Genomic DNA, 21,374 nt, shown 5'->3' on the forward strand with positions numbered 1-21,374 from the left:
CATTTTTAGGAGGCACTGGGACCTCCCATGTGGGAGGCAGGCGCTCAACTGCCCGAGCCACATCGGTTCCCCATCAATCTGTTAACTTTTATTTTTTATTTTATTTTTTTAAGATTTATTGATTTATTTATTTCTATCCCCTTCTCCCCCCCGCCCCAGTTGTCTGTTCTCTGTGTCTATTTGCTGAATGTCCTTCTTTGTCCACTTCTGTTATTGTCAGTGGCATGGGGATCTTTTTGTTGTGTCATCTTGCTGTGTCAGCTTTCCGTGTGTGCAGCGCCATTCCTGGGCAGGCTGCACTTTCTTTTGTGCTGGGCGGCTCTCCCTATGGAGCGCACTCCTTGCGCGTGGGGCTCCCCTATGCGGGGGACACCCCTGCGTGGCACGGCACTCCTTGTGTGCATCAGCACTGCGCATGGTCCAGCTCCACACGGGTCAAGGAGGCCTGGGGTTTGAACCGTGGACCTCCCATGTGGTAGACGGACGCCCTAACCACTGGGCCAAGTCCACTTCCCCTGTTAATTTTAAACAACCTAAAATTTCCCATTCAAGATTATTTTTAAAACTGATCATTGAACCATCATGATTCTCCATTAAAAGCCCACGTGAGATTCTCAGGCAGTGTCATATATCCTAATTGAAATGAAAATTGCCACATATACGCCATATATTATATAAAACAAAAAACGTCTGCTAAGTGAGAGCCAGAGGAGGAGGAGGATGGCGCGTGCGTTTGTGGTGTGCACGGTGCGCCAGGCTCTTCATGTGGACCTGCCCGTGGCCCTCAGAACTGCCATTCGAGGTTTGATTCGTGGTCACCCCCCTTTCAGCGTGAGGAAATGCAGTTAAATGGCTCACCAGCGGTGTGACTTTAGCTGAGGGGCTCCAGCAAGGCAGACAGCGGGGGTCCCCAGGCCAGGGAATCAGCATCCCTGGGGACTGGCTGGTGAGCAGCTCGGGGTGCCCGGTGCCTGGTTTTCCCAGCCCATGCCGCGGTCCCTGCGCCCAGGCGAGCGTGTCTGGGGAGACCCTGCCCGTGTTTGCCGCCGCAGCGTCGGCAGGGACGGCCCCTGCCCTCCCCCTTTATTCCCACCCCCCACTTCCTCCAACAGGCGCCATTTTAGCGGCCGTGTCGGGAAGGGGCTCCACGGTATTCCCAGGATGGGAACCGCAGGAGAAAGCCGCTTTGTCCAGCACGCGCGGCCTCCTTTGTGAAGGCGACCCGCCTGGAGGGGCCGCCTGCGCCCGGCCCGCGCTCCTCCACCAACACGCGGCCTCGGGCTGACAGGAAGCGAGTCCCACGTGGGGACGGCGTCTGTGGACCGCGGAAAGCGCAGTGCTGCCCTCGGGCCCTGCGGCGGCCTCCCCGCCGGCCTCCCCGCCGGCCTCCGCGCCGCCCGCTTGTCTGAAAGCCGCGGTGGGCTGAAAACCGGGGGGTTCAGCCTGCTGGCTGTGGCCACTGGGAGTCCTGCTCTCCGTCACCTCGGGGCGTCACCCTTTTAGCCTCCGAAACCATCATTATTGCCACTTCACGCTCAAGCCGCCGAGGCCCTGGCGCTGCCTCGGGCGATCCCCGCCGTCCCCCACTGAGCCCTTCTGAGCCCCTTGGCTCACCCAGTGCTGCCACCCGGCGGAGGGGTGCCCGGGAGCGCCGTGGGAGAGGCCTGCGCGCCCACCCCGCTCCTCAGGGAGCTCTGCCGTCGCCGGGCCGGGCGATGTGCAGGAACGCGGGGCGACCTGAGGCCACGTCCGTTGGGCCCCCCTCTCCCCGGGTGCCGTCAGGCAGGGCGGGGTGCCCGGTGCCCAGGGGCGCGGCCCTCGTCGGGGAAGAGCGAGGCATCCTTGTCACGTCCGGTGCTCGCTGCACGGCGTTCCCACGGCCGACTCAGGCTGCTGCCTTCCACGCCGGACTTGCTGATTTTCTCTCTGGACACGTCCCGGGGCTGCACCAGGTGCAAGGTTAGCCCCCAAGTTCCTGGCAGCGTCCGTTCCTCGCTCGGGGTTCCCTCTGGGACGTGGAAAGAGTGCGTGGGGTGGCCCGGGCCCGCCGTCCCTCCCGGGGCAGGCTCCGGCTCCCAGGGTGCAGGAGAGAGTGTGTCAGCACGTGGGGCAGCGCCGGCCTTTTGCACAGAGGGCAGTTTTCAGCTATTGAGCCTTAACCAGAAATTACGATCTGGGAAAGCAGGGATTAAAAAAAAAATCCACTGCGCCCAGGACAGAGCCCAAGGCGCGGCGTGGGGGCCTGTGTCAGCAGCCACGCCGGCCGGGCCGTCCAGCTCTCGGCCTGGTTCCCGGGGGGCTCGCAGCCTGGTTCCTGGGCGGGGGGCGCTGCCCGAGCAGCACGTCCCTCTGCTGTGAGCGGGAATTCCCGCTCTCCTCTGTCCGAGGGCATGCGCTGGCCCGCCCGCGGTGGGGAGGGGGCTGCGGGGAGCTGGGCCCGAGACCGGCTGTGCTGGCGGTGGCCCTGGCCCGTGGCTGCTGGGGACGGCAGCCCCAGAGTGGGAGCCGCGAGCGCCGCGGGAGGTGTGCGTGGACACAGGTGGCCAGCAGCGCGGCAGCCCTGCCGACCTCCCTGGGGGCGTCGGGCCCAAGCAGGAGCCGGCCGGCGGCAGCCCCATTGCAGGGGCCTCTGCTCATGGTTCTCGCAGCCATGGTACCTGGCTCGGGTCTGGGTCTTGGTACCGAGGCTGCCCGTGCTGAGGGCGGTGACCACAGGCAGGGCCCACTCGGCGAGTCCGGTTGGGGCCCTCCTGCTGCTCCCCTGGCCAGTCCCCAGCCTCCTCGTGTCTGCACCCCCGGCGGCTCCCCTGCGCCCACTCCTCTGTTTTGTGCCTGTCTACGCACATGGCTCACTTGCTCGCTGGACCACCGGTTCCTTGAGGGGAGGATTCGTGGACTCCGTGGACAGTGGCCAAGAGCTCTGTGGCTTAGACTCGACTTCATGTCTAAAATGGGGCACAGTAGCAGTGCCTCTGTACAGCGGACGTGAGCATTAAATGAGATGACCTACCAGGCCTGTCGGACTCGTGGGCCACCGCGCAGTCCTCGTTGCACGTCCTGGCCTCAGGCAGCTGGCTGATAAATCCCTGGCAGGCAGTGTGATGGACGTGGCATCCAGCAGACTGGCTCAAGCCTTGGCGCCACCCCCTCGGTCTTTCTACCAGGTTTGTTTAACGGGGACCTTATTTGCGTCATAGGGCGATTCTGCGTTTTAAGTGAAATAGTTTTTGTGAAATGCTTGAAGTAACAGCTGGCACGTTGTAGATACCCGATTCTCATCATTTCATTTCTTCTTCTCTGCCTCTTAGAATAGATTCCTTGCCTTGGTGCCCTGCTCTCTCAGCCTTCCTCACCTGTTTACTTTTGGCAAGGGACAGTAAGCCTGTTACATAGTCACACTCAAAGGTCAGTCACTGCTGCCGGTGGGCATGGGACACGCAGCGGGGCACTGTGAAGTCCCTGATGCCCGCCCCCTTCTTCCAGAGCAGATGCCCCTCACGGCTGTACAGACTGACCGCTGTGGTCCCTGGCCAGGCTCTGGGCTGCCTCTACATGTACATGTGTCCGTCTGGACCCCGGGCCGCTGCGGTAGGCTGGCACCTTCCACCTGGCCAGAGACCACAGCAGCTGAACTGATGCCTTGCTGCTAACGTGGCTTCTTTCTTGCAACTTCCTGTGCTGTCATCTGTTTGTGTCACGTTGGACTTGAGCTTGGGTGCCCCTTTCTAGATGCTTCTCTTTTGCAGGGGGCCTTGGAGGGAGACCAGGACGTCTGCCAGTGTGGGGTGATAATGTATACACCAGGGCTTCTAGGCGTTCCCCCCCGGCTGGGGTGCTCTTTAAAAAGGCAAATTCTTCGCAAACACCAGCCTGGGAATAAGATTAAATCTTTCACTTTTTGCAAATCACCTGTGTATCTGGCCCCAAATGAGTGCAAGCCGGCTGCCTTTATGGACTTGCAGTCTGGAAAACTGGGGCGTTTGTAGGAGTTAGGTTAGCGCCAGGTGCTCTTCTGTACCATTTTTGACATTGGAACAAGAATGAAAAGGAATGAACTGCTCAGCCTTTTCTTGTTTTGCTTTAGCCACTGAGAAATGCACATTGCTTTTTATTACCCCGACTACTCCTGTACCACTCCAAGGACTTCATCAAAAAAGTTATTTTGGTTTTCGTTTTTTAAGCCAAGTGATGTGCATCTTCTGGGTCTTAGTAGTTAATGCACTTGGACTGTTCCCTCAAGTTTAAATTGTTTTTGAGCAATGGACAATTGCGGGACTTGGCTGAACCTCCAAGGAGCAGCGGCTGAAACTCGGGAAAGCGATGGGAGAGCTTTGTGCCTGGGTGGAGCTCGAAAGGCAGTTCCTCTCCAAACGAGGCAGCCCTCGGTTTTCCTGTGGTGGTACCATGAAACTCTTTGTGGTCCCTGATCAATAAACATACATAAACAAAAAGTATATAGTAATATTGTGAACTTACAAAACAAACATACATAACATCACAGGGTTCTCATACCACACCCTACCACCAACACCTTGTATTGTTGTGAAACATTTTTAACTAATGATGAAAGAGCATCTTCAAAATATTATTAATAACCAAAGTGCCTTACATTTGGTGTATTTCCCCCCCAATCAACCCTATTATTATTTTTTAAAATATAATTTATACATGAACATACATAAACAATAAGCATATAGTAAAAGTTGTGAACTTACAAAGCAACAAACCTAACATCATACAGGGGCCCCATACATCAACCCACCACCAACACCTTGCATTATTTTGAGACGTTTGTTAAAAATTATGAAAGAACATCTTCAAAATCTTACTCCTAACTATAGTCCGTATCTTACATTTGGTGTATTTTCCCCAACCTATCCTGTTATTTTTTAAAACATGCTTTTATTACAGAAGTTGTGAACTTTTAAAACAATCATGCAATGTGCAGAATTCCCATAAAACACCCCACTATCAACACACCACATCGTGGTAGAGCATTTGTTACAGATTATGAGATAATATCATCAGACTATTACCAGGTCCATAGCGTACATTTGGCACACTTTTTCCATACTCCCCCATGGTCAGCACAGCACATCTTTGGCATAGATGCATGACTATTACAGTATTGTTGTTAACCTCACTCCATAGGTCATTCCAGTTGTATCTTTCCCATGCTTCTCCACATTCCCACTACCCTGCATTAGTGATGTACATCTGCTCTAGCTCACAAAGGACACTCTTGCATCTGTACCATCAACCATAATTCTCATCCACCTCTGGTTTATGATGTTATTTAGTCCCAAGATTATTCTCTAGCTTTCTTTCAGTTGACATTACGTCCCTAGACTACCCTTTCCAGCCACATTCCCATTTAGAAACCAGTAGTTCCTTACTATAATGTTATCATCAACTCTGTACATCTCCACACTTTTGCAGTAAAGTTAATTAAAACTTCTACACATGTTAAGCATCTCAGTCCTCTTCTTCTCTCCTTTAAGAATCCACCACCTACCACCAGGTCTTGAAGATGTTTTCCTACATTTTCTTCTAGAAGCTTTATGGTTCTTGCTTTATATTTAGGCTTTTGATCCATTTTGAGTTAATTTTTGTATAAGGTGTAAGACAGGGGTCCTCTTTCTTCCTTTTGGCTGTGGATATCCAGTTTTCTCAGCACCCTTTGTTGAATGGACTGTTCTGTCCAAGCTGGGTGGGTTTGACAGCCTCATCAAAATTCACTTGACCGTAGATGTGAGGGTCTGTTTCTGAACCATCACTTCAGTTCCTTTGGTCCATGTGTCTTTCGTTATGCCAGTGCCAAGCTGTTTCACCACTGCAGCTAGGTAATGTGATGAAAAGTCCAGAAGTGAGAGTCCTCCAACTTTGCTTTTCCTTTCTTAGATGTTGCTATTTGGGACCCTTTACCCTTCAAAATAAATTTGATAATCATGTTTTCCATTTATTTTTAAAATGCTGGTAGAATTTTTATCAGGATTGCATTGAATCTGTATATCAGTTTGGGTAGAATCGACATCTTAAATGATATTTAGTCTTCCAATCTGTGGGCATGGAATGTTTTTCCAATTATTTTGGTCTTTTAAAATTTCTTTTAACAACGCATTGTAGTTTTCTGAATACAAGTGCTTTGCATCATTGGTTAAGTTTATTCCTAAATATTTGATTTTTTTAGTTGTTACTGTAAATGGAATTTTTTTTCCTGATTTCCTCCTCACTAGTGTCTTTTAAAGTATATTTCATCTGATATAAGTATAGTTTATACTTTTTTGTTGTTGTTGTTACTGCATGAGTGGAATATATTTTTTCCACCCTTTCATTTTCAATCTATTGATATCTTTGGATGTAAGGCGAGTCTCTTGCAGCTCATATTTTCTTATCCATTCTGCCAGTCTGTGTCTTTTGATTGAGGAGTTTAATCCATTAATGTTCAGTGTTACTGTAAAGGCAGTTCTTATTTCACCCATTTTGATCTTTGGGTTTTATCTGTCATATTTTGTTTTCACCACTCTTTTGACACGTTTAGTTACTATTATTGATACAATCTTCATTTCTAGACTCTCTTCCAGGCCTTTCATTCCTGTCTTGTCTTTTCAGACTATAGCACACCCTTTAGTATTTCCTGCAAAGAAGGTCTCTTGGTTACAAATTCAGTTTCTGTTTATCTGTGAATATTCTAAACTCGCCTTCATTTTTGAAAGACAGTCTTGCTGGATATAAAATTCTTGGTTGGAAATTTTTCTCTTGCGGTATCTTAAATACACCACTGTCTCCTTGCCTCCTTGGTTTCTGGTGAGAAATCGGCATTTAATCTTATTGTGTATCCCTTCTGTGTTATGCATTGCTTTTCTCTTGCTGTTCTCAGAACTCTCTTTGTCTTTGGCATTTGACATTCTGATGAGTATGTGTCTCGGAGTTGGTCTATTTGGAATTTTTCATATGGGAGTACGTTGTGCTTCTTGGACACGGATATCTATGTCCTTCAACAGGGTTGGGAAATTTTCTATCATTTCTTCAAGTATTCCTTCTGCCTCTTTCCCCCTTCTTCTCCTTCTGGGACACCCTTGACATGTATGTTTGCTGTTGTTTGGTTCCCCGAGGCCTTGTTCAATTTTTTCCCATTCTTCATCTGTTCTTTTGTATGTTCACTTTCATAGGCCATTTCTTCAAGGTCACCAATCCTTCCTTCTGTCCCTTAAATTTGCTCTTATATGATTCCAGTGTATTTTTTATTTCATTTATTGTGCCTTTCAATCCTCTAAGAGCTGCTATTTTTCGATGTATGCTTTCAGATTCTTCTTTGTGCTCATCCAGTGTCTTCTTAATATCCTTAATCTCTTCAGCCATCTCATTAAATTTATTAAGGAGATTTGTTTGAACATCTATGATTAGTTGTCTCAACTCCTTTATGTTATCTAGAGACTTATCTTATTCCTTTAACTGTGCCATATCTTCCTGTTTCTTAGTGTGGATTGTAGTTTTTTGTTGGTGTCTTGGCATCTGGCTTACTAGGTATATTTATTCTGGGTGCAGTTTCTCTCTTTAATGCAGGGCTTTCTTACCCTTTCTCCCTTGCTGGTTGTGCAGTAGGAGCCAAGGTTGTAGTTGGTGCTGTAAGCTGTGGAGGCTCAAGCTGCCCTCATTGCCCCAGGGACCAAATGAAGCATCTCCCAACTTTCTCCTTTGCCAGAGGTAGGGACAGAGTCACAGCTGTGTGGAATAATCCAAGTCATGTAGGCCTAGACTGTAGTTGCTCCAATCCATTTTTTTTTTGTTTTGTTTTTGTTTTTATAAAGGGTATTTATTTGGGGGTAGAAGCTTACAGTTCCCAGGCCATAAAGCATAAGTTATTTCTTTGACCATAGTCTTTTGCCACATGTTGTAGCCAGATGGCTGTTGACATCTGCCAGGGTTCCTGGGTTCCTCTCTTCCGAGGGTTTGTTTTTCTCTGAGCTCAGCTCCTCTGTGTGTTTACTTCCCAGGGCTCCAGCTCAAGACTCCAACTTCCCTTCTCTGTTTGCTGTTTCTCTGTGAGTCCCTGCCCACCAAGGGGCGGGGACTCAACATCCCACTGACGTGGCCCAAACAAAGCCTTAATCATTATTTAATCAACTAAAAATAAAGCCTCTGAAACCAATACACTCTAATACACCCAGAGGAAAAGACCAGTTTGCAAACAGTCCGTGTACTGTTCCTCAGCACGTTTGCCGCCTGCACCTTTGGGGCCCGAGGAGGGCTCAGTCAGGGATTGCGACAGTGAAAGGAGGTTTTATCTCCTACCATCACGGGGATGGGGTCGTTTGCAAGCCTTTAAAGAGTGACGTAGTTACTCAGCAACTTCATTGAGGTGTAATTTACATGCCATGAAGTTTATCCATTTTAAGCAGACATTAAATGATTTTCAGTAACGTTACGGAGTTGTGAAACCAGCACCTAATTCAGGTTTGAACCTTTGCACCCCCCATGTGGCCCCTGTGCCTGCTTGCAGTTAATCCTTGTTGCGTCCACGTGTTGGACAAGGTGACCCCCGGCCTCTGCCGGGCCCCCCGGGCCTGCCCCGCTGCTCAGCTGCGCTGTTCTCGCCGGCGTCTTGCCGAGGTCGGCTCTGAGCTATCAGGCAATGGCCCATCTGTCCACGGGGCCCGGGATCAGACATGACGGTGTTCGCTCTTCCCGCGTGTCCCGAGGGAGCGCCCGTTTCTACCAGCCCACCAAGGGCAGGGGCTCAACCCCAGCTACCCCGTAGCCCAGTCGGAAGCCCTGAATTTTATCAAGGAAACTTAATCAGAGGCCCCACACGAGTCTGGTATTAAAGGGCGTCACACCCGGAGGAGGCCAGTTCACAAACAACCTTTCTCTTTTGTGGGCTCATCGATAATCTCAGACTGCCACCTCTACTTTCTGTTTTTATGATTTGCCTTTTCTGGACACTTCATATAATGGAATTATGTAACAGGTGGTCTTTTGTTCCTGGCATCTTTCACTTCGCAAAACGTCTTCAGGGTTCACCCATGCCATATAGCATGTGCCCGTTCTTCATTCCTTTTTGTGGTCAAATACTCTTCCACCGTGCGGGTGGGCCACATCTGTCCATCCACTAATCGGCTGATGACCATTCAGGCTGTTTCTACTCCTTGGCTGTTGTGAGTAATGCTGGCACATTATAAGCATTTGCTTTCAAGTCTCTGTGTGGACATATTTCTACTTCTCTTATAGTTAACAGCGTGTTTGACCTTAGGCAGTACACTTAACACCGCGCTCAGTTTTCCTTTCATAAAGTATGAGGGTAAATCTGCCTGATTGAGATAAAAGCTCAGTGAGCAGGAGTTGCTGCTGTATAGATGAGTCAAAACAGCCTTTTTAAAAGTGGGTTTCTTATTTTCTCCAGGCTTTAAAAAAAAAAAAAATATATATATATATATATATAAACCATATTTTAAAAGAGGTTTTAGATTCTAGGAAAGTTACATCAAAAGTATAAGGAACGGGAAGCGGACTTGGCCCAGTGGTTAGGGCATCCATCTACCACATGGGAGGTCTGTGGTTCAAATCTTGGGCCTCCTTGACTTGTGTGGAGCTGGCCCACGTGCAGTGCTGATACGCGCAAGGAGTGCCCTGCCACACAGAGGTGTCCCCGTGTAGGGGAGCCCCATGGGCAAGGAGTGTGCCCCTTAAGGAGAGCTGCCCAGCGCAAAAGAAAGTGCAGCCTGCCCAGGAATGGTGCCGCACACAGAGAACTGACACAGCAAGAATGCACAACAAAAAAAGAGACACAGATTCCCGTGCTGCTGACAACAACAGAAGCAGACAAAGAAGAAGACACAGCAAATAGACACAGAGACAACTGGGGGGTGGAGGGGAGAGAAAAAAATAAATTTTTTTTTTAAATTTTAAAAAAGTAGAAGGGAGGGAAACGAATGTGGCTCAACCAATTGGGCTCCCATCTACCATATAGGAGATGCAGGGTTCGATGAGGCGAGGGCAAACTGGCCCACGTGGAGTGCCGGCCCACGTGGGAATGCGGCTGCGTGCAGGAGTGCCGCCTGGCATGGGAACGCCACCCCATGCAGGAAAGCCACGCTGCGCAGGAGTGCCGGCCCACGCGGAGAGCTGGCGCAGCAAGATGATGCAAGAAGAGACACAGGGGAGAGAAAATAAGAAGTAGCAGAACAGGGGAGCCGAGGTGGCACGAGAGAGTGATCTCCTCTCTCCCATTCTGGAAGGTCCCAGATTCCTGGAGCTGCCTAATGAGAATAAAAAAATACAGGCAGACACAGAATATACAGTGAATGGACACAGAGAGCAGACAATGGGGGAAACAGGAGAAATAAATAAAATAAATCTTAAAAAAAAGAAAGCGTAAGGGAAGGGAGTGGATGTGGTTCAAGCAGTGGAGCACCTGCTTCCTACATGGAGGTCCCAGGTTCGATCCCTGGTGCCTCCTGAAAGCAAAAGCAAACAGGCAAAAAAACCTCAGGGGAGCTGATGTGGCTCAGTGCTTGAGCGCCAGCTTCCCACATACGAGGTCCTGGGTTCAATCCCAGCCCCAGTACCTCAAAATAAAAAAAAAGTATCCAGGAAGGGAGTGGGTGTGCCTCAAGTGGCTGAGCACCTGCTTCCCGTGTACGAGGTACACGAAACAAACGAAAAAACCAACTCACTGGGGAGTGGCTGTAGCTCAGGGGTTAAGCGCCTGTTCCCCGTGAATGAGGAATTCAGTCCCCTGGTATCGCCTTAAAAACAAACAGAAAACCTAAGGGGTTCCCGTACACCCCAGCACTGCCCTCCCACGTCTTCCCCTAGTACTGCATCTTACGATTGGGTGGTCCGTTTGCTACAGGTGATGGGTAAACACTGAGGCATTGCTCCCAGCCAAGGTGTATAGTTTACGTTGTGGTTTCCAGTCAATTCCAGTGCCTTGAAAAATCTCCGTGTTCCAACTGCCCGTTCCTCCCCCTCCAGGCAACCTCTGGTGACCACTGTCTTTCACCAGAGTTGCATGCAAAGCAGCCTTTTAACGATGTCCCCCCATCACGAGTGCCCACCGACTCGGCCTTCGGAAGGAACGCAGGCGCAGGAGCTGCTCTCCGCTGTGATGAAGAGCCGGCGGCGGGCCGAGGGGCTGAGGCCTGGCCTGGGCTTCGTGGTGGACCGTCCTCAGCGGAGGTGGGATTCGTGGCAGCCGGGGCTGTGCCCCAGCGGGAGAAAGCCGGCCCCCACCCCTGAGGGAGAGAGCAGGCGGGGACGCTAGGCGGGTCGCGGCAGGGTGGCGCCATCGGCAGGGATGAGCCGAGGTGGGCAGCGGGCAGGGGCTGCAAGGCTGGCAGGAGGGGGGTGGCGGTACGTTGCGCACGTCGAAGTGGCCTCTTGTAGGAAGTAGCCTCTTGTAGGAAGTGGCCTCTTGTAGGAAGTAGCCTGGCTGGCGAAGGTTTGTAGGCAGAGCAACGACGAGTCCAGAAGTCTGGAGGTAGAGCTTTACAGGACGCGCAGCGCTCGCGTCAGTGCCGACTCGCTTAGAATTTTGTGGAAGCCTTTTGGCCGTGGCTCTCAGGTTCTGACCTCTCCCCCTGCCCCTGCGAACAGGGTGGACGGCCTAAGTGTTCCAGGAGGCTCCAGGGCCTGAGGTCGCGGTGCTTTCTCACGCTGCCCTGGGCACAGCGAAGAGCCGGAGCCCGCTCTCCCGTAGACCCTTCTTTTTCAGACACCCAAGTGCCAGCTTCTAGGGGGTTCGTGTCTCTATTGAAAATTTGTTCAATGTGTCTATAGTTTCCATATTAAATGTAGAAAACAAAATTTGAATTTTAAATAATTGATGCTGAGGCATAGAAGATAGGATACATTACTGGGGGGGGGTTGAAGCCAGAAAAACATGTTCTCAAATCCAGTCCTTCCTGCAGCTGTGAACCCCACGTTTACATAGGACCTTGATGAGGCTCCTTCAGTGCAGGTGGGACCCACCTCCTCCGGGGGCGTCTGAATGCCAGTGGAGTCCTTAATAAAACAGTGAAGAGGAGGGCGGGAGGGGGGAGGGGCGCACAGGAGCAAGAAGCTGAAAGCACCGAACCCGGAAGAAAAGGGGGAGACCAGTGGACGCTGCACGTGCCCGGCCAGGTGACGGGGCAGGTGGCCGACCCTGAGGGAGCATCGCCTGGAGGTGGCTTCATTTGGACACCGCCACGGCCTCGAAGCTGAAGCTAATAAATCCCCTGTTTAGGCCAACACGCGGGACCTGCTCTGAGCAGCCTGGGAAACTAGGACAGGGGTGATGGGGCAGATGAAGGGCGAGGAGACTTTTTTTACGCTTGAGTTTTTTAAGAAGTCAAGAAACACTGTTGTGATTAAGAAACGACTCTAATTAAGGCAACGCATTAGTCCGACAGCCCAGAATGCACAGACGATCTGCCCATTCTTGGCCCCTTGGTTTTTGTGTTTTTAAATCCACCCCCCCCTTTTGCGGCTTTTTGCTTGCTGTCTGCTCTCTGTGTCCATTCACTGTGCGCTTTTCTGCGTTTTTGCTGGTCTCCCCTTTCGTTGCGTCACCTTGCCAGGCCGGCTCTCCACGGCGCTTGCGGGCCGGCAGCACCCTGCAACGTGGGGCGAGACTGCCTTCACAAGGAGGCCCCGGACGTGAACCCCGGGCCCCCCACGTGGTAGACGGGAGCTCATCGGATTGAGCCACAGCGGCTTCCCCACTTGGATTTTGTGCTGTGAGGAAGCGGTGTCCTCTTCAGGGTTCTTCTGTGATGCGTTTGGAAGCCTGACATTGACAGGACAAACGTGATTAAATTAGGTTAAGAGCGGCCACCTCAGGAGAGTCTTCCCCCCACAATGTGGCACGTGAGTGGGAAGGGAGGCTCTTAACGTGGCGTCCTGAGGACTCTGAGGCCGAGTCGGGGAGGTTCTCAGGCCTGGTGAGCAGACGCGGGACGTGAGGGCCGGGCCTTCTCAGGGAGAGCAGTGCTGTCGCGGGACCATGGAGCTACCGTGGCCCTTAGGCCGCCGTGCTGCCTCCCGCCAGTCTCCAACCGGCCTGCCCTGCCTCCTGGCCGCAGCCCCTGCCCGGCCATCCCGCCCCTGCCCGGCCATCCCGCCCCTGCATGGCTCTCCCGGCTCTCCTGCCCCTGCCCGGCCATCCCGCCCCTGCCCGGCTCTCCCGCCCCTGCCCGGCCATCCCGCCCCTGCCCGGCTCTCCCGCCCCTGCCCGGCCATCCCGCCCCTGCCCGGCCATCCCGCCCCTGCCCGGCTCTCCCACCCCTGCCCGGCCATCCCGCCCCTGCCCGGCTCTCCCGCCCCTGCCCGGCTCTCCCGCCCCTGCGTGGCACTCCCGGCTCTCCCGCCCCTGCGTGGCTCTCTCGGCTCTCCCGCCCCTGCCCGGCTCTCCACCCCTGCCCGACTCTCCCGCCCCTGCCCGGCTCTCCCGCCCCTGCCTGGCCATCCCGCCCCTGCCCGGCTCTCCTGCCCCTGCTGGGGGCCGCACCCCTCCCCACAGCCTCCTTCCCCGTGGGGGTTCCTGGCAGGCCCCCTAACTCCAGGCACACCTGCGCTCCCCGACCCGGTGTCCCTGCCGTAGGGCGGGGACTTGCTTCTGCCCAGGACTGGCACAACATGTCTTGCCGGCATCTCTGCTTATGCTCAGGAACTGGAAAACAGCTGCTGGGATGGCTGGTGAAAACTGTCGGGAGCTTGGTTTGGCACAAGAGCCGCATCGCCGGCCTTGGGCTCAGGACCCCGCCCAGTAGCTGCCCGAGCCCCCCTGGGTCAGCAGCCCAGGGCTTCTCCTTGGACCTGGCGGCTGCTCTCCCTCCTCCACCTGCCCTCCCAGGAGCCCCCTTCTCATCTCAGCCCATTCTGCACCCCCCCCCCGCCCCGGTGGGACATAGGGGCGTTTCCACGGGTTGGCCCCTGCCTGTGGCTTGTGACTGCGCCCGCCCAGTGCTCTTCAGTGTCACTGGTGCTTTTGCTCCTGAGCTGGGCACTGCCTGCCCCACGGGGGCCGGAGCAGGCAGAGGGACTGCTCTCGCGCCCTGCCCAGCGAGCACTGGACCCCCACACTCCGCGCCTTGGCTCCACCTCCTGGCACGCTCGAGGGTGCTGCCGCCCCCCGGCCCCTGGCCCCACCGCCCCGCTGGGTTCGTCCAGCACACTGGCCACTCCCCTGCCTGGCGCCCCCCACGCTCCCCCTGCCCCGGCGCTTCCTGAGGTCAGATCTCCCATGAGCACCCCCCCTCCCCGCGGCCCTCGTCGCCCCTCCCCGCGGCCCTCGTGCCCCGGCAGGGATTCCTGGGAGCCCTCACGAGGGTCTCACGGGCTCGCCTGTGCAGGTCCCGTGTGAGGCGAGGACAGGCCTTCCGCGGCCCCGATCGTGGAGGTAGGCTGGACCTTCGTGCCGCGACGCCGCAGAGCCGGCCGAGCTCGGGCTGTGCTTGCCCGCCCCGGGTCGCGTTGGCAGGCACGCGGGCAGCCTGGAGCGTGGTGATGGGCGCTTCACGCCGGCGTGGTCGGGCTGGAGGTGTGTGTGCTGCAGGTGTGCGCTGCTTTTTCTGGGATTTGACCCCAACGCTGCCATCCTAGCCTGTTACAGAGGTGGACGGCTGCGCCTCAACTTTTCATTCACTTATTCACTTACTTTTTACATATTTGTGGATGGAAGTGAACTTACTTGGTAGAACTCTTGGTCAGAACTGGGGCCTCCATGTGGAATTCTTTCCGTGGAGAGAGAAACTTGACAACAGTTTGTTGTGGCTCTAGAACGGAGGTGCTTGAAAAGTGCAGCCGGTGCTTGTGTGTTTAAAGGGACGGTGTGGGAAGTGGACTTGGCCCAGTGGTTAGGGCATCCGCCTACCACATGGGAGGTCCAAGGTTCAAACCCCGGGTCTCCTTGACCCGTGTGGAGCTGGCCCATGCGCAGTGCTGATGCTCGCAAGGAGTGCCCTGCCACGCAGGGGTGTCCCCGTGTAGGGGAGCCCCACGCGCAAGGAGTGTGCCCCATAAGGAGAGCTGCCCAGCGCGAAAGAAAGTGCAGCCTGCCCAGGAATGGCGCCATACACACGGAGAGCAGACACAGCAATATGACGCAACAAAATGAGACACAGATTCCAAGTGTCGCTGATAAGGATAGAAGCGGTCACAGAAGAACACACAGCGAATGGACACAGAGAGCAGACAACTGAGGGGAGGAAGGGGGGAATAAATAAAAAAATAAAAATAAAATAAAGGGATGGTGTGTTTTTTCCAGCCTCACTGGTGTCACCCTACCCCTTCCTTTCTGATAAGAGGAAACCCCAAACAGCAGCCGGGGGCCCCGTGGCTGGGCTGAGTCTGATGAGTACCGGGGCTGGGGGCCACCCCAAGCGCGTCTGCCTCTGCTCTGTTTCCTAAACGCACGCCGCACTTGCGTCCGCTTCCTTTCCCCTGGCCTAGGGCAGGAGCTGGCCCGGTGCAGCCCCTGGTGGACTCCTTCACGCCTGGAAGCCTCTTTCCTCGCGCGTGGATGGCCCGTGAGGATTAGCGGAAAACACAGTAAACCCCTTGGCGCAGCGGGGGCTCCAAGAGGCCGGATGCTGCCTTTGCAGCTGGTAGACATTCACCACTCTTTGCAGTCGTTTAACCGCTCTGGGCCTCAGTTTCCCATTTCTAAGGGGGTTCACTCAGTGCCTGCCCTGTAGGGTGCCTCTGAGAATCCAGCGAGATGTCCCGCGCGGTGGGCCGGGAGCAGGGCCTCGCTTTGGGGCTCAGTGGAGGCTGCGGGATCAGGAGGCTCAAAACATTTTGAGCAAATTTTTCCCACTAGTACATGAAACGAATGAATAAGTTAGTGCATGCAAGTTTTTAAAAGCATGAGAAAGAAAATAAAAACTTGTAACCCATCCAGTTAATATTTTCATGGCTATCCTGGTTTTCTTCTGTGTACTGTAAATCTCTGTATCTTTCCCCTTTTTCCCCCCAAAATTGAGGGTATATGTATTTTTTTTTTAAAGATCCTGGGGCCGGGGATTGAACCCGGACCCTGCTGTGTGGGAAGCCAGTGCTGGACCACTGAGCACCATCGGTTCCCAAGTTATTTTTTTGGTTTGTTTGCTTGTTTTTTTCAGGAGGCACGGGGATCTGAACCCAGGGCCTCCCATGTGGGAAGTGGGTGCTCAACTGCCTGAGCCACATCTACCCCCCTGTATTTTTTAAATAATAAAGCACACATTCCCATGGCTTGTGCTCAAGTTTTTCACTTGCGCGTCTGACCCCTGTGGCTAGGCCCCACGGCCCCTGGACTTACCGGAGCCCCTCCAGCCCCTGCCCCGCAGGCTGAGGCTGGGCCCACCTGGCCTGGTCACTCTGGCCGGTGGCTGTGCACCTGATAGGTGAGCACCGGCTCAGGTGGGCAATTTATTGGGCAACGTGAGGGAGCCTCGTGGGTGGGTACACAGACCTACACAGGTGGTAACATTAATATACAGGCGTGCCTGTGCACACATGCAGCTAAGTCCAAGTAAAAGGGGCCACATCGGAGTGAGATGTGCAGAGTGTGCGAAGGTCGATATCATCATGTGCTATTAAACTGAAGTTTTGCAAAATGTTACCAGCTGGGGGAAAACCGGCTAAGGGGTATACAGCCTCTCTGTGCTGCACAGGTTATCTCCACATGATTACACAAATAATGCAATGATCTCATCTTTTAAAATTAGCTTAAAAATTCAAGTGCAAGTATCTGATTAATACAGTGCTAGAGAAAAAGCAACTCTGAAGTTTGTTCTCTAGTATTCTGGGGTGAAACAGAGCCGGATAAGTTCAGTGTAGCCCGGTTTTCTATTTCCCGGGAGAGCAGAGGAGCGGAACCTTCAAAGAGCACTAGCAGATGCTGGCGGCAGAATGCAGGTTTCGGCACAGGCCGTCGGCTCCCGCGTGGACGTTCTCTGGGTTGTGAAGCAGGATCTCGGTGCTGCCCCGAGGCTGGGCCAGTGTCCTCCCTGCGCCGTGGCAGAGCACCCCGGCTGCACAGGAGGACGTGCGTTCCCGACGGTGGCTTGGGCATCTGCAGGCTTTCTCGTGACCTTGAGCTGGTTGGCATAGTGCAATTTGAGCAAGACCGTCGACGTCAAATTAAATCCTGCTTTAAACGACCCGGAGGCCTCTCTCTTGCCTTCCCTCCCTGGCAGTTCTGTCTAGAGCGAAGGAAGGCCAGTGCCCGAGGCAGTGGGCTTCAGAACTGCTTCCGGGTGAGCGGGCAGCCCCTTGGCAGGCAGGGGGTTCCTGCGGTGCAGGTGTCAGGTACGGGCTGGAAAGAGGAGCCTTCTGGCGTGGCTGGCGTGGTGTTGGCAGGGTATAGACCTAGAGTTTCAGATTTGGAACCAGATTTCAAGGCTCCTTGAGCTAGAAAAATCATTCCAACAGATCAGATTTCTATGAGGTCATTCACTAGGCCGATCTCTACTTGCATTTCATAAAATATTTAGAGCCTGATTGAGTTCCACTTGCGGTGTGCTCCTTGCTGGGTTTGACTCAGGGATACACTTCAGTTCCCCAGGGCATCGCAGGGGCTGTTGCTGAAACTGGGTCATCACAAAACCCCAGAGTCTTCGACTCTCCCAGCATAATTCTTTAGCGTCTTAGTGACAAAGATTTACTATGAAGTTGCTATTTGGCCCAAAAGTGGCAGGTTTCAAAAAAAGCTTTATGCTTCGGTACAAAATCCGTTTACATTTACTCCTCCCCCACATTCTGTCTTGTTGGTGTTTGTTGAACTGCGAGTCAATTCCTTGCCGTTGGTTGATATAAAGTAAAAGAACCCTGAGCTTTTTCAGCAGCCTGGAGTCTCCTTTAGCTGCACGGCTCTTTTCCCCCGTGGAAGGAGAGCAGAAACGCGCAGCGCTGACGTGGTCTCCACAGTCTCTCTGACCACGCGCAGTTAAACATGCAATGAAATATTCGCTGTGCACGCACAGCAGCTGTCTTCTTGGTGAGCGCTTGAGAAACCTCTGTCCCCCTGCCCTGATGGCGTTCCCAGCTCTCGCTGTTATGAGTTAGACCGAGAGCTGCTTTCTGAAGGAGCCTGCTCCACGCGTGTGGTCTGTCCGAAGGGCCGGTGGGATCCAGACCCTCAGGCCTGGCTGCGCTGCAGACCCCCGTTCCACGCGCTGGGTTGAAGTGCAGCCGGAGCCCACTGCACCCCAGCGTCACACCCTCAGTGTCACGTCCAAATATGTGCATGTGAAAGCATGGGTGAGTGTACATATGTACAAGCATGTGCACACGTGTGCACACGCCCATCAAGCCTTTATAGGAATTAGAAAGCATGAGTGCACGCACATGTGCACAAGCATGTGCACATGCACACATGCATACTCATTAAGCCTTCAAAGGAATTAGAAAGCATGGGTGTGCACATATGTATAAGCATGTGCATGTGTGTGCACATGCCCACCAAGCCTCCATGGGAATTAGAAAGCATGGGTGCACACACATATGCACAAGCATGTGCACATGTGCGTACTCATTAAGCCTTCATAGGAATTGGAAAGCACGGGTGTGTGCACATATGCACTGGCACATGCACATGCGATGCACACGCCCATCGGGCCTCCATGGGAATTAGAAAGCACTCTCCCCAGAAGCTTGGCGCTCCCGGCCGCGCCTGGGAAATGGAAACCCGTGGCGGTGGACGTGGTGTGGGCTGGCCTTGGTCAAGCCAGGGGCCTCTGCCGCCCTTGGCCGCGGTACCGGGTTGGCCGTTTGCTTGGCAGGGCCGTACGTTCACTGTCGTTTCTATTTCTTCCAGTTTTATGTGCTGAAAGAGTTGGCCAGATGACTAAAACATACAATGACATAGACGCTGTCACTCGTCTTCTCGAGGAGGTAAGTGTTCGGGGGAAGGAACGACCGTCCTTATGCTTGATTGTTGTGGCTTTTATTGATTACAATGTACGTTTTCTCCCTCAGAGAGCATCTCAGCAGCTGGACCGCTCAGGCTCAACTTCATGGCTTTGTTTTTAGGCTAGCAGTCATTGTGGGCCTTCGCAGTCGTAACTGTAAACGGTCCCTCGGTTTTAAGAGGTATACGCTAACGACATAAAATATGTTTGCATTCACATATTTGCTGGAACATCCGAAGTCCATTTTAAAAAGAAAACACAGAACTTCAAATATATTCTTTTCTTAAAAAAGAGATTTCTTTCTTTACCACACCCCCTCCCTCCGTTGTCTGCTCTCTCTGTCTGTTCGCTGTGCGTTCTGTGTCTGCTTGTCTTCTCTTGAGGGAGCTGATCCCGGGACCTTCCGGAGTGGGAGAGAGGTGCTCAGTCCCTTGTGCCACCTCAGCTCCCTGGTCTGCTGCGTCTCGTATTGTCTCTCCTGTGTCTCTTTTTGTTGTGCCACCTTGCTGCGCCAGGTCTCCGTGCGGGGCAGCACTCCTGCACGGGCAGCACCCCATGTGGGCCAGCTCGCCTCCACCAGTAGGCCCTGGGTATCGAAGCCTGGACCTCCTATATGGTAGACAGGAGCCCAATTGGTTGAGCCACATCTGCTTCCCCAAATATATATATATATTTTAAAGATTTATTTATGTATTTATTTCTCTCCCCCCCGCCATTCCCCCCGTGTCTGCTCTCTGTGTCCATTTGCTGTGTCTTCTTCTGTATCTGCTTGTATTCTCATCAGGCGGCTCTGGGCACAGATCCTGGACCCTCTGGAGTGGGAGAGAGGTGATCATTCTTTCGCACCACCTCAGCTCCCTGGTCAGCTGTGTCTCTTATTGTCTCTCCTCTGTGTCTCTTTTTGTCGTGCCGTCTTGCTGTGCCAGCTCTCCGTGTGGGGCAGCACTCCTGCGCGGGGCAGCACTTGGCGTGGCCAGCTCTCCCTGCAGGCCAGCTCGCCTCCACCAGCAGGCCCTGGGCATTAATCCTGGACCTCCCACATGGTAGTCGGGAGCCCAATTGGTTGGGCCACATCTGCTTCCCCCAAATGTATTCTAACAGCACATTTAAATGTATACAAAAATGTCAGAAAAATGCATAATTACTCATGTCTTCCTAATATATTTTAAGTGTTTGCTCATGTTAGGGTAGTGAATATTATTATGCGGTGTTAGCATTGCGGTAACCAAAATAAGCACGGCAAGAAGCATTGAGGAAAGCTGCTTGGGATGAGCTGAGCTGCTGATATTTCAGACTGTTGTTCTCAGTTTCTCCTCAGCCTTCTGCTGGCAGCTGAGCATCAGGGTGCTAGAAACGGGCGAGGTTCATGTCCCCACCCCTCCTAGACTAGGGAGAGCGGAGGCTCTTCGGAAGTATTGATAAGTGCCATAAGCCCACCCGCCTCCTCCCCACCCACCACCCACCCCTGCCATTCCGGAGTCAGGTAAGTGGGCTAATTTCTAGAGCCTTCTTCCCGCTCTGGGGTCTAGAATGCCCTTGGGTCATGTGACTTGTCATCAGCACCTTGCCCACGGCATGAGGAGGGTGCTGTGGGCGGCACAGAAGCCAGTTCCGTTTCCGTCCCCCGGTAGCAGGAGGAACTGCACTGGCACGGTGTTTTTCACCCCATTTTTGTGCCTCTATCCTCCCCGCGTGCGCCTTGAGGGCCGGCCCTTCTGCTTCCTGCTGAGCTCCGAGGGCCACCCGGCCCCCCGCTTCCCCCAGGCTGTCCCCCGCTCCCCCCAGGCCGTCCCCCGCTCCCCCCAGGCCGTCCCCCGCTCCCCCCAGGCTGTCCCCCGCTCCCCCCGGCCAGCCCCCGCTCCCCCCAGGCCAGCCCCCGCTCCCTCCAGGCCGGCGCCCGCTGCAGACCTGGTGGAGCTGAGCGGGGGCAGGAGTCGCAGCCCCAGGCGGGGGCGTTGAAGCCCCCAGGGCAGCTGGGGCGGAGGCACGAGGGCGCAGGGCCTGTCGGGGCGCCGCAGTTGCTGCCATCGTGGTGGCTGGCATGGCCCCGTGGCAGCTTGGGCGCACCACGGTGTTCGAGTGTGTTGCCGGCCCCTCTGTGCCCCCTTTCGCCCGGTGGTGCGGCTTCTGCGGCTTGGAGGTGCAGGCGTTCCCAGCGTCCGCTCGCCGCCGTCTCCAGGCCGCCATGGAGGCTGGCGACTCTCCTGCGCCCTGCCTTCTTTTTACCCCGGCGCCACTGCTCGCACCGACAGCCTCGGCAGCGGGGTTTAGTCCACGCACTGGCCTTGCAGCGGCGCCACCCCATGCCTCTTGGGTGGCCTTGGCCTTGGCCCGGCCTCAGGACCGTGGCGCCCGCGCCGCACGCCCGTCCGTGCTCCCGCAGCCGCCTCTCGCCCCCGCGGGCTTCCTCCCCTCCGCCCGGCCCCTCGCTCCTCCTGCCACCTCTGTCCGTTCCTGGCCTCTCGGCCACAGGCCTCGCTTGTCCCCACGGACACC

At 54.1% G+C, this 21,374-nt stretch overlaps 1 protein-coding gene across 11 annotated transcripts in view; it reads left to right on the forward strand.

The window, feature by feature from the left end:
- TRAK1 (trafficking kinesin protein 1) overlaps window positions 1-21,374 on the forward strand; it is a 184,339-nt gene that overhangs the window by 129,156 nt on the left and 33,809 nt on the right. For all 11 annotated transcript variants that reach the window (XM_058288550.2, XM_004478326.5, XM_023584596.3 and 8 more), the window contains one exon: window positions 18,785-18,861. In XM_058288550.2, the coding sequence (XP_058144533.1) occupies window positions 18,811-18,861 (51 nt within the window). In that variant the 5' untranslated portion in view covers window positions 18,785-18,810. The remainder of the gene's footprint in view (window positions 1-18,784; window positions 18,862-21,374) is intronic.

The sequence above is a fragment of the Dasypus novemcinctus genome, chromosome 26 (assembly GCF_030445035.2).
Source record: "Dasypus novemcinctus isolate mDasNov1 chromosome 26, mDasNov1.1.hap2, whole genome shotgun sequence".
In the NCBI taxonomy this organism is placed as follows: domain Eukaryota; kingdom Metazoa; phylum Chordata; class Mammalia; order Cingulata; family Dasypodidae; genus Dasypus; species Dasypus novemcinctus.